The following is a 13602-nucleotide window of genomic DNA, read 5'->3' as shown; positions in this document are numbered from 1 at the left end:
ATCCTGCTGAAAATCGATGGCGACGGCACGAACGAACCGACCTATATTGATTGACCTGGTTGACTGGCCGAATGGATAAACTGTCAGGATGGGAGGCACATTTAACTATGATCTTTTCTCTTTATTGCCCTTCATTTGTACTTTGGTGGTTGCCAAGCCTGAACAGGAACTGTGGAGCTGTAGCCTTTTATTTTTTATTTTAACCTGTGTACTGTGTAGTGTGTACTTTCCCTTCAGTGCGGTAGGTACAAAAACTTTGCTCTCAGCTGGTGTCAAACATGTTTGTTACCCTTTAATTACACCTGACTAATGCATCATGTTTCGGTATCTAATAGCTCAACATTACCTCTCGTTGAGCCGTCCCGATTTCAGCTAGCCACTGGGAAACCTTTCGCTTCCCGTCTCAGCGACCGTGAGCTCTTCTCCTCCTACTTCAGCCATGGAGAGCCCTGCTTTCTTCCCCCATTGCAGCTACCACGGACCTCTCAATCTCCCGTTGGAACTACCATGACTCCCTTTATCTCCCATTACAGCCGCTGTGATCCCCTCCCCATTTCAGTCACTGTGAACCCTTTTGACTGCTAATGCATCCGCCGTGAGCCTCCCCATTGTAGCCACGGTCAGAGGTCAAAAAAACTTATTTTGTGTCACCTACAAAATTTTTCAACCCCCTTTGTGACCCCTGCCCCCGGAGGCCGGATAAGTGTTGCACTAGGGCGGTAAAATTTGAAAAATCATAGGATTCATTAGGCCAATGTTAATGTTAGTGTCATCAATGTTAGTGTGGCCCTAAACCTGGATAATGTATTACCAGTAAAACGCCTTTTGGGCGAAGAACGAGCGAGCGAGATAGTGAGCCCTGCACGTGCAGAAGGGCGAGAGGGTACTTCCAACGGGCTTGTGCAAAGCGCCCTTCTAACCGGTCGCTAGCGGTGTACCAAATTTGAACGCAATCGGCCCAGCCGTTCCTGAGATCTGGAAGCGGCATTCTGCACGTGCGCACGTGCAAACGGGGTCCAAAATGACTTTTGCACGGCACCCTACTAACCGGTCCCCAACCGTGTACCAAATTTGAGCGCAATCGGCCCAGCCGTTCTCGAGATCTGGAAACGCCCCCTGCACGTGCGCACGTGCAGTAGCACCGTAACCGCAACACATGGGAATGCATTGTCTGGTGGGTGCCTACCTGTATGCCAAGTTTCAGCGAAATTGCCCCAGTAATTACCGAGTTACTGAAATGGGAACAAATTTGGCACCTCTTATTGTTGTATTTTGCACGTGCAGTGGGGTCACTCACATAGATGAAGAGTATCCGACCTTTGGTAGAAGGGATGCAGCTACCCTATAAAAATGACCGCAAGACAATCGCTCAAGCCGCTGCTGAGATATGGGCCTCTCAAAATCATTACTTTTGCAAAACTGCTTGAACACCCTTGACTTTTCACGTGGCACGTGCCACGGCGGTCACTGAGATGTATCAAAAGTAGTCAATTACGGGGTAGAAGGGATGGGGCTACCCAGCAAAAAAGACCGCAGGCCATTCGGTCCAGCGGTTGCTGAGATATAAGCCTCTCAAAAGCGTTACAGGCCGGGCCGGGCCGGGCCGGGCCGCTCATACTGAGATTTTTCCGTTATATTGAAAAGACTCACTTCGCTCGCTGCGCTCGCTCGCTCGTAATTTAACAGTGTCCCAAAATTTGTTGATTTGGGTGGGAAATACTGAGATTCAGATTCATTTGCCACTCTCACCATCAATTTCTAAGAGCAGTTAACTGTCAGCCAAGAACACCTTGCTACCTCAAAAGGCAGTTCAGGTGTGGTGGACTTGGACAGATGGGCAGTTGGACTGAGTTGTGTGGATACTTGGAGTTGGTTTATGATCATAGATACTCATGGATAAAAATAAATGCTTATGATCTTTTCTCACTCTTTTTGTATCAAATCTAACCAGCAGTTTCCAGTTTCCACCCTCTACCCCTTTTTGGTGGATAATATCCCCCTCTGACACCCCAGCCAAAACTCAACTTTGGGACACTGAATGCATGTGTAACTAATCTTGTGCAGATGCATTTAAGAATTGCTGACATTCTATTTTACATTTTTCCATAATACATTTAGATTGCTGTTCCATATGGTGAGATTTCACACCTGTTATGACATAACAAATAATAGGTGCCTATGTATAATACAATATACCTACCTATGCAACATGTTGCAAAAGGTTCCTTTTCTACATCAATGCCACTAATTTTATTAAACAAAAATTATAATCATTAGATTTTTTGGTACTAGTAGGTATACAATAAGCCAAAATAAAAAGGTGTAGGTGCTAGGTAGGTGGGTTGTATGCTTCAGAGCTTGTCGGTTGGCAGGTTTAAGGTAAGGAAGTTGTAACTTGTAGGTACAGGTAGGTAGAAGGTAGATAGGCTGTAGGCTGGTAGGTAATAGGTGAAAGGGTAGAAAGTAAGATTAGGTTAGGTAATGATGTTTTTCTTTCATTAAGACTTCTTAAACACTTTACGCAAGAGTAAAAGAGTAGAAGTCGGAATGAAGGAAAACAATTAAGCCTGAACCAAACTTACATACCTACCTTCTAACCTACAACCTACCTACAACATACCAACACAAAACAGAAAACCTACCAGCCTACAACCTCCCAGCTTACAACCTACATACCAACCTACAACATTTTTTTCGGAGTCCTTGGACTGATATGGTACTTTTACCAGCTAATGAAAATTGAAATTCCTGCTCTTCTAGGGCTGAACAAATTAAAATCAAAATGAAAGTTGTGTCAATATTAACACAAAACACCTACTCATTGACAGCTTTGGCAAGTGTTTCAAAATCAGGCAACAAATCCAAATAGCCTTGCTTTTGATACCCACAGGGCTAGCGTTGTTATATCCAACTTACAAGTACCCAAACCAGCAAAATTAGACAACCCAAGATTCCTTACTTCCAGTGTTATGTCCTGCCTTGCTTAAAACAGAAAAAATCATAACCACAATACAACTCAGCTTTCATCACGGCGCCAGTCCCTTTCTTGAAAGCATTCAAACTTGTTTGAAAATTGGACAAGCACTGAGCGCTACTCGCGAGAGTCCACTCCTGTTTTGCTACGTGTTCATGATCACAGTATGCCTCTCGCCGAAAAGGCCCGCTCAAAATCTTTGATGCGTTGGCTCCTGGGGCCTACAAAATCCACAGTGAAGGCTCCCTGGCGGCTGGGGCGTCAGCTCAGCGTTGTCCCCTCGTGTCACCAGCATCCGATTGGTTCGCTCAGGGTTATTCTCGCCGCGGATTGGCTGGTTAGTCTGTTCGCTAGCAGTGTGCGCAAACGCCGTCAACAAATGCGATGCAGTGTGTTAACCATTTTCGTGACTTTGTCACCAAATGTCTCTGGTGCCTGCCAGCTTCTGTCGCCTACAATGTAAGCGAGTAGGAAGTTTTTTTGACCTCTGGCCACGGTGAAGCCCTTTTACCTATTGTTTCAGCCACCGAGACCTAAAGCCGGAAAACCTGCTTCTTGATGAGAAGAACAACATTCGGGTGGCCGATTTCGGCATGGCCTCGCTGCAGCCGGACGGTCATACGCTGGAGACGAGCTGCGGGAGCCCGCACTACGCCTGTCCAGAGGTGATCCGGGTGAGTACAGAGGTCATCATGTGTACCGACATATCCGGAGGTCACCAAACGCCTGTCCAGAGGTCATCCGGGTAAGTACAGAGGTCACCAGCACTCCGTCTGTCCATAGGTCTTCCGGGTGAGTGCAGACTGTCCAGAGGTCATCCGAGGTCACACATAGGTGCAGAGGTTATCAGGGTAAGCAGAGATCATTGCGATTAGATCTTGACATCCAGAGGTCACCAGACTACTGTACAGAGGTCATCAGAGTGGGTACTGACGGGCTATCCTGCCCATCGGTTTCGCATTCCATACCGAATGCTAAAATGTAGATTGTAGGGCTATCGTCGAAGCTAACAAATTTAGATAAAATCAATCGGATTGGAATGCATAGAGCTTACTGGTGTCACATTAACCAATAATTTCGTGTAGGTGAGCACTGCCTCTCTTGGAAGCCTGTCAGGTCTGTAGCCACATATCTTTCCTGGCCATGACAGTAGTCTGGGCAATCTTCTAGCTATCATTTGGGAGCACATTTCACTGACGGCCGCGGCCCGGGTCGTCCATCGTGCCGCGGTCATCCTCAGTGTGTGCGCGCGTGTGATCGGCATTCAGGCGAGGTCCAACCCTCAGCCTGCGTCGGCTCAGCCTTGTCCAAACGACCGCTGGCAGCGGCGGCCGGCCGCGGCGCAGCGAAAATGGAAATGAGTCGGGCAAATGGTGCGTGATTTCTGAGACACAAGCACACACGCTGACTAATGTCCAGTGGCTGATTGTATGCCAACTAACGCCAACCATTTGTCTCAGTTAACCTGGAAGTGTGACAATTATGCATGATAAGTGTGTTATATGAATTATTAATAATCATTGCATGAATGAATAGCTCATATTTTCTTTGAGAACTTTGGATATTAAACAAAGTTCAAAGCTGGAACAGTCAATAGTACAAGATGCACTGGATGTGATGCGGAGCAGATGTTTCTAAAATCACAGGTGCACTTAGCGGGCTTCATAATGACATCGTGATGTGCTTTTTTCATCTGTAGGTCCGACATTAGTCGTTTACGGGCCTGAAACTATGGCACTTGCCACCTGGCACCTACTGCACTCGTGGCAAACAATCGTTGGGTACGGAGAGCGTGAAGATACTAGGTACTGAAGATGTATTCGGCTACTGTCGACTGTGCAGTATATCACATCTGATTCAGTCTGAGCTTGACCATATTGCATACTTTCAGTGCAGATGATTATATATTGGCACCTGTCATCCAATATGGTTGCAGCCCGTTGATGTGGTCCTCATGCAATCCACATTCCACATTCGCCAGGATGTTCATCTGATACGTCTGATGCAGGCATCCTTCTCTGCCTTTGATCTCATCATATCTCGCTCCAGCGACAGACATTTCACCTCCACATTGCACAGTGCTTCGATTCGACCCTCTTTGCCTGATATTGGCAAATACAATAATATTTTGAACTACTTTCAGTTTCAACCATATGAAATTAATTCACAGAGAACTGCGTCCTGTGATGAGTAAGTCTGTATGCTTACATTGCTTACTTACATAACCTGAACCTGAATGCTCACGCTGACATGAACTAAATTTATGACATATCATAATTTCATTTGATAACTCAACTGCTGATTTCACCAATCAACCCGTCTGACGCTGTTGAATCGGTCAGCGCAGCGTGGGTGAGTTTGACGTGCCGTGACCTTTAAATGTCCGCCACCGCCGCACCTTTGTTTGCCTTTAGTACACGGGGAGACAGTACATAGCACGCACATAACCCGTCCAGACCGGTCGGTCTGTCCGCGTAGAAACGTAGCGCCACGGCTGCAAAAACCTGGCAGACGGCGCCGGACGGCTGAAAAACTGACGGCAGGGAGTGGGCGGCGTCCAAGACAGAGAGTGGGCGGCGTTGCTGGTCGTCCCTCGGCACATCGTGACAGGACAGCTGGCGCAGAGAACCGACCCTTCGTGACGGCTGGTGACCCTCTCCAGAGCCGGGCTCGGGTCAGAGATCCTACACAGATGGAGCCACGCCACCCCGCGCGGAGCTTTTTGTGACATTGTTTTGATATTGTTTATCAGACGTTCACTATGTCAGGTTAAGATGATGTAAGTAGCACTGAGCGGTGATATGCCGTGAGGAGAATCCTCGTCGCGTAGCGCTGTTACATGGGCCGGAGCTGTTTTCACTGATGCTGTCAAGGTGACGTCGCGGGCGTTGAATTGGATATTAACTTTTTGTTGTGGTCTGGGTGACTTGTAACCAACTGGTTACGTGCTGCTTGTCCTGCCAACAGAGGTCATATCGGACCAAAGGACCCTAGTACAAGGTGAATGCACTGGTTCGCGGGGCGAGACTTTTATCCTGAGGCGAAGGCGTTTTGGTGAGGCCTCGGCATGCATGGAGGTCTTAATGTTTTTCTTTTTCTTTTGGGGTATATTACATCTGATAACAGTGTTCGTGGTTAGGTAATGGCAGCCTCGGTTGAACGCCCCTGAATCACCTTTAACTGAATATGTCATCAGTGCGTTTGTATATTGGTGGCTACCATTTTGTTTATTATTTTGAGTAGGATGTATTTTTGTGCATATTTTGTTTGTTAAATTACAGTTGCAGTGTAATTACACTTCCTATTTCCTTCAATAACGTTTTGTTGTTAAGCATTGTGAATTTATAAGTGTTCCAATCAGATAAGTTTTTAAGGTAGTGTGGGGTAATTTGAACATATTTTTACGTCTTCTCCGTTGTACTAAATTCCAGCTTAACCCTGGATGAAGAAAAACTGCTTCAGTAGCGCAACTGTCACTTGCTTTCACCATGCAAGCCTCATTTTTGGACGAGCCGAGCATGCCTTGAAAAGCATAGCCTCACTTCTCCACCAAGTCACGGTGTGTTCAAATGGCCCCACCGTGGGGTAATTTAAACATAATGCCTTTAACTGTCATAAAAACGATAGTCTCGCCAACGCCGATGTTGTTTGACCCATAAACAAATAGGCAAAACAATTCTCAACATACGTTCACTTGAAAAATCAACACAACAACAAAAATAACAGTTACAGAGTATCAATATCTGCACGCTGCACACCGGTCAGTTGACAGAATTCGCCTGTCTTCAATTAACAGAACGTCTATCATTTTTGTTCGATAAAAACTCTCCCATCCTTACTGCATCTGGTATAGTGGTGCCAATCGAAACCTGGACATTTGGAGTTCTGATTTTGTCCAATGTCCAATTCGAAATTGGTAGGACAAAGGTAGCAGACTGGACAACATTGGACGATGGCTTGCTACACTTCAGCGCTTTTTATAAAGTAATCGTGCATAGTATTGATTGGCGAATGGAAAGCTTGTTAACCCGCGCACCGACGGGGGTCTGCGCCAACTTCGCACCGACGGGGGGGGGGGGGCGGATGACCGCCCCCCCCCTGAGATCTCGAGAACGAAGCAAGATAGCGACAAGCGGTAAACGGCATCGGATACGCACGGCCAAGATCTACAATTTTTACAAAGGTCATTTTCAGGTCAGGTCAAAGATGACGTCACAGGGGCCGAAAAAATCAAAATGGCGGCGCTAGATATGGAGAGAGTTTTTCTCGAATAACTTTCGAATTAGTCAAGATAGGAACAAACTAAGGGCATCATCGTGATCCTCTCGTCAATCCGCATCGAATGATATATATGTTGACCTCGAAAGGTCAAGGTCAAAGGTTGACCTCAGGTCACGTGACCTCGAGGTCATCATGTATGTCATACGATGCGTCTTGACGAGCTGAACACAATGAGACCATCCACGCGTCTGTATCTTGTTCCTGTACGGAGTTATTGGCAAAAAACCTTTGGTGACCTTTGATGACGTCATATGACCTCACAGCTGCCCAACAGCAAAACAGACCTCAAGGTAGTGAAGGTTGATCGTATATGAAGTCATGTATGGTATATGGGGCCATTCCGACCCGTTTTAGTGGTAAAAACAGGGAGTTGATTTTTCCCCCATTGACTTATAATGGGGAGGTCGCGAAATTGACCTGACCTTAGGTCACCGATATCAAAATTCCGAGATATACAAATTGTAGCTACTTATGACCTAATAATATCCTGCGACTTTCAAAGGCCTCCGACATCTACTGTAGCTCTGGCACGGTGACAAAGTTGCAAAAAAGTGACTTGAGGTTGGGTCATTCAAAGTGACCTGGTGACCTGACCTTAAAAGGTAGGAGGTTCAAACTTGCACACCATGTGTAAAATTGATGAGGTTATAGTCATACCAAATTTTGCGGCGCTACGCGCCGCGGTTTTCCCGCTATTCGCGAAAAAACTCAGGGGGGGCGGATATCCGCCCCCCCCCGTCGGTGCGCGGGTTAAGCTCTCAATATAATGAACACTTTTCGGCTGGTAAAAGTACATTATAAACAGTTTAAATGACAGTTTTGAGTGTTTATTAATGCGTAATTTTCGGACATATTTGGACAAATGGCTGACTTTAACATTTTTGAACGGAAATCAACAAAAATGCCGGACATTAGACGGATATTAGACGTAAATTTTATAAAACTGGCATCACTTATCTGCTGCTGCTTTGGGTCGAAAATATTGGCAAAAAAAAAACTGGGAGCGTTGTTTTTTCCAAGCTATCCCTGTCTTCATTGAAATTCCCACACTATGTTCAAATTACCCCACGCTAAAAGTTATTTTGCCATATTTAAAAACAGGTTTCAAAAGCAAATTTCTTGGATTGAAGGCACTGATTAGGTCATTGTACGACAAAAGCCGTTGCGTATTAGGCGCTAGCAATGCAAGATTTTGCGCTGCAATGAAGTTGCAATGACGTATTGTTAGGCGTTTTTACTTGCGAAAATGATTTTTTACAGTGTGCGTCAGCATCTTCATTCCATGAAACTTTAAACCCCGTTCATATGATAGCCCTTTTAGTTTCGATAATTTCCCTCATTGGTCATATTGTGATGCCACTAATGGATTTTCCGTAATTTTGTGTTTTTCACACTATGTTCAAATTGCCCCACATGTTCAAATTACCCCACCCTACCCTATAATGTCTTCCATGAAGCCATGAGATTGAAACATTCATTCATTTCGACCAGATACAAAACATCAGTATATTTACATAGGTTCAAGTCTCTCTTGTCACTAAATTTTTCATTGTGCACAATAAGTATTTTACTTAGGTCCACAGCGACACAGTGCAATGTATCGTTTTGGGCGTTATGTTTTCACGATAAGGGAAGAAAAATAAAACGAACGAAATCATTACACACAAAACATGAGCCCTACCTATCTAATTTTTTAATATTAAGCGATGCTATTCAGAGGCCCATGGCATGGAATCTTAGGAAAATGTCTGATTTTTTTTGCTAATTATTTATTGTAAATGGCTTATTTCGGCGAATCCCTATCCCTTTTGACGATGGAAGCACAGAAATATACCTTTTTTGTGGGAAAAGTGAGCAGCATTAAGATGTTTATTAGACTGGTTAGACGCATAATATTCAGTTAAAAGTGTCCATGATTTTCACGATCCAGTCAAAATACTTTGTTTATCACGAGTGAACAATTGAGTGAAATAAGTGTGTAAGTTCTGAACATTTTTTTTTAAACACCAACTTTTTTCTTTCCGCAATGTTTACAATCCGCTTGCCATATCTTAAATGTTTTTTTCGTTCTCAATTATTATTTTTAAAAGACCTTTACTATATTCTCTCTTTTCCCTCTCGCTTCCTTCCTCCCTCTCCCTCTCTTCCTCTCTCTCTCTCTCTCTCTTTCTCTCTCTCTCTCTCTCTCTCTCTCTCTCTCTCTCTCTCTCTCTCTTTCTCTCTCTCGTACTTGCAATGACCAGATAAATCCCAGTCCTCCTCTGTTCGGCTGCCGGAGGCCGTTCCATCTCTGCCCGGACCAGCACCACCTCATCGTTTGCTCGCTGCTCGTTCTGCGCTCAGCTGGACGCGTTTTTCGGCGGTGCTCTGCGCGGTTTTTGCTCCCGCCAGCGGCGCTGGAGGTCGGTTTTTCTCCAGCGCCGGCTGACTGGCACCATCGCGATGGTGTCGTCGACCGAACTGGTTACTAGGCGGGCTCGGCTGGTGACTTTAGACACCAACAGTCACCAGTCTGGATAGAAGTCGGTAAATGCCGCTCCCGCCCGACCTTTGGGTGTGCGTCGTGCGAGGAGCGACCGTCAGCCAGACTGCGGTAGCGGCGGCGTCGGGGATTGGTTAGGCTGTGCCGCAGGGCGGCCGTGCTGTGCGGGCTAGTCTACCACGCCAGTCACCTGTCTACCCGAGCGAGCGGCGGTGGCTGGAAAACGGTGTTCCAGTGAGGTCCTAGCTTCCATCCTAAAGATGCTTCTAGAGAAGAGACTTTTCTTCTAGATGTGACATATAAGTGCATGTATGGCCTAAACTTTTGAATTCATTTTAAAAGAGATCAAAACGCAAGAAATTACCCAACGTTTCGCATTTATTGCTAAGTCATTGGTCTTAGAGTGCCATGGGTCTTAGGCACTCTAATACACATGACTAAGCGATAAATGCGAAACGTTGGGTAATTTCTGGCGTTTTTATCTCTTTTAAAATGAATTCAAAAGTTTAGGCCATACATGCACTTATACGTCACATCTGTCGTTTGATAATCCTCTTTTCTTCTAGAGTTTCCTCATTGGAGAATAGTGGATCACTTGTTTGTAATCCTTTGTGACGCGTAATGGAGTGTTTTAATCAGGGAGGACTTATATTCCAATGATATAAAACTCATAAGTTTACAGATCGTTTGGCTGCATTTTCTCGGACACTGTCATTATGTAACCAGCATTTCATGGAATGTTTCATTACGATGGCAACACACATGTTTTGGTGCTGAAACAGTCACCATGCTGAATATGTGATGTTGCAATACAAGTCGAGTGCCGATAAACAGATCCGATATAAGGTGAGTCAGGATCATAACAAGCGTGAGTGCGCTGGCGAGGTGTGTTGGCCGCTTGTTTACGGGAGGACCATGTTGACACCGGCCGCTGCCACGGTCTCCGAGCGACGTCCGCCCTCCCCCGGTCGCTGCGGCCTGTCTTCATTGCAGTAGCGGTGGGCAGCGCGAGGTCTGTCTCCGGTAGGGGTGGCCAGTGAGCAGCAGCACAGCTTCGGCGGGAGGGGAAGGGCCAGGGGCAGTGGGCAACAACAGGCCCTCTCTCCGGGGGGAGGGAGGGGGAGCAAGTTTTCTATCTCCGGTTGGTTGGTGGTTGGCAGGGTGGCCCCCTGTATCCGACTGGTGACCGGAATCGCTGATGACTACAGAGTAGCTTGCCAGTGCTACGATCGCACAACACTCGGCATGCACCGTGGTGATGGAGCAGCAGCATCTGCTCGGACACCGTAACGCCAGTGTCACGTGGTGTTGTTTTTGCTCAGAGACGGGCGATGTTTTGGTTCTCCATGCGCCGAGTGGTGGGTTCTGCTTTTAATCTAAAATTGCCAGCGATGCGAGCGGGGCTGCTCACTAATGAAGGTCTTCCTCCCCAACTATTTTCTTGAACAAAAAGTCTCAAATATCGTTGAAGCAAAATCTTAATGAACTAAAGCAATAGCGCCGTCGTTGCCGCAAGTTCCAAGCTTATCTCTAAGCCTGGAAACAAAGGCACCAACATTACGACGAAATCTACTCTCATACAGACCTTAACAGAACAATACATTGGCCACTAACGTCTTACGGGACGTGGTCGCCAGCCCTTCCACACAGCAGCGACGGAAACACAATCGCTGGCGGCGACACCGCCTGAATTATTCATGCCCGGCCGCCATCATTTTTCAGTCCGGAGTCGCGGCCGGAGCCGGACGGAAGCCGGCGAGCCGCCGCCCACTGCTGCTGTCCCGTGCCACAGCGGACTGCACCACGCGCGACCCTGACCGGGTACCTCAGACCAAACCTATTCTATCCGAGATGACTCTGCACGGCCGGCAGTTAGAGCTGAGCCCAATAACGGCTCACTCGGCGACACGGCGCGGTTTGGACGGCACTCAGCCGCCGCCACATGCATACCCCGCCGCACTGTTATCGCCAATAATGCGGCAGGGTTTATTCATGAGCTGTTATGAAGGGTCTCCGCTGTGGCATGGCAGATGAGCAGCTGTCGAGCCATGGCCATCTCGACGACCGCCTGCGTCACTGCTGAGAATAGGGAGTGACATAGCTGGGCGACCGTTGGCAATGAACAACCATCCTTCCATGGCCCGTCCTGTGCAGCGTGACTCCGGGGAGTTCGTCAATAACGAGAAAGAGTATGAGAAAAGAATAGAAGAGGGAGGTAGGGAGAAAATAGAATAGAGAAAGAGAACTGAAAGGAGACGAGTGAGCCGGACAGAGGAAGGGGAGGACGGGCCCCGCGCGAAATGGCTCCCGAGGTGGCTATCGAGACGCCTTTCCACGCCTTCTGAAGGCTGTGCCGCGTTGACGAACGGAATCTAGTGAAAGGAGAGACGCCAAACTCAGACGCACTGCTTGTGACGCGTCATTAGGCACCGGTAGAGCCCCTAAGTGGCGCTATTAGATTGGGCGACTGGCTCGATATTTGATGGCGTCTGCCTTTTTGGTGCTGTGCTGCGGTTGCGTCGTGGTGTGTTATTTCACTTTTCATATCCCAACACCATTATTTTCTCTGCAGCTACAATGCATCCTCATGCGGCTGGAATAGTTATGCTTTACCACTCCGGGGAGTTTGTCGATAGCAAAAGAGTGAGAGAGAGAGAGAGAGAGAGAGAGAGAGAGAGAGAGAGAGAGAGAGAGAGAGAGAGAGAGAGAGAGAGAGATCGTTCCGCTGTTGCCTGTCGGTCTGTCTAATGCGAAATGATCCACCACGTGTTAAAGAGCCGTCAGTCAAGCTGACGTGCCACTGTGAGTCAAATGGCGGAGATAACTTTCCGGTTTGGCAAAATGACCGACTCCAGAAGGGCGGGACACCGTGCCACAGTCCAGGAGCGGCCGAGGCGGGCACAGCTTGTGGTCGGACCACGGCTGGTGGTTAAGTCACCAAAGACCGTGGACTGACGCAGGTGACTGATGACGTCATTTACGGCGACCACCGGATGTGGCGTGGTCTTTGAATCCGGCAGACCATTGGTCCGCGCCGGAAATTGGCTTTGTCTGGTGGCGCGGGTCGGTGGCCGCTTTGTGACCAGCTCTGCGCCAAATGGGGGCCGGATTGCTCCCCTGCGCCGGGCGCTTATGGCACGCCCGTATCTACTTAGGGCAGCGCTGGGCGCGGGTTGATTGCGCGGGGTCGGGATGGAGGTGCTGGGGAATGGGGGGGGGAGGGGGAGGCTGCTGCCGCCGCGCTGGCATGGCCGCCTCTGTGACGGGTCTACCTGCAGAGAGCTGAGGGGGAGACGCAGCCAATTTGTGGCTGGTGATGTGTCCCAGTGCTGACTAATTGTGGATGCATTCTTTGGCCGATTATTCGATTATATTTTTTTATCATTGTCTGAAGGTCTGACTCTGTCTGTAACATGACGAATTTTATTTAAATACGCATTGCCTATGTACATCTTAAGTGATATTTACATTTTCTGATCCATTCATTTGCAGCGGCCTATTTATAAGACAACATAAGCTATGTATTGAAGTCATAATTCATCGTTCCCGCACCTGGTGTAACTGATTTTCCCTCGTGACCTTCACAAATGGTGCCGACGTTCGACGCCCCACGAATAATAGATTATGGAAATTCGTGCGCTAATATCGATGCTACGCTCCCCGTTCCGTGCCTCAACGCAACCCTTACGACGTTCAGTTAGGTCTGCGGCTCTGCCGCTCACAGTTCAGTGCGTAGAATTCTGCTGCTTCCAATGAAAAAGCGACAAAGTATTCCAACTCACTTCACCATTTATGAGTCACCGGCTCTATAAGTAACTCTCAGCATTCAGTCTGAAACGTAGCCTTCTCCCCACCCTCAGACGAG

General features: G+C 47.5%; 1 protein-coding gene across 2 annotated transcripts in view; it reads left to right on the top strand.

Moving 5' to 3' along the window:
- LOC122390909 (serine/threonine-protein kinase BRSK2-like) overlaps positions 1–13602 on the top strand; it is a 72355-nt gene that overhangs the window by 23449 nt on the left and 35304 nt on the right. For both annotated transcript variants that reach the window (XM_043384357.1, XM_043384358.1), the window contains exon 5: positions 3498–3648. In XM_043384357.1, coding sequence (XP_043240292.1) covers positions 3498–3648 — 151 coding nt within the window. The remainder of the gene's footprint in view (positions 1–3497; positions 3649–13602) is intronic.

This window comes from Amphibalanus amphitrite, unplaced genomic scaffold (genome assembly GCF_019059575.1).
Source record: "Amphibalanus amphitrite isolate SeventyFive unplaced genomic scaffold, NRLGWU_Aamphi_draft 000414F_arrow, whole genome shotgun sequence".
Taxonomy (NCBI): Eukaryota; Metazoa; Arthropoda; class Thecostraca; order Balanomorpha; family Balanidae; genus Amphibalanus; species Amphibalanus amphitrite.
This window is presented reverse-complemented; position numbering and strand designations above follow the sequence as displayed.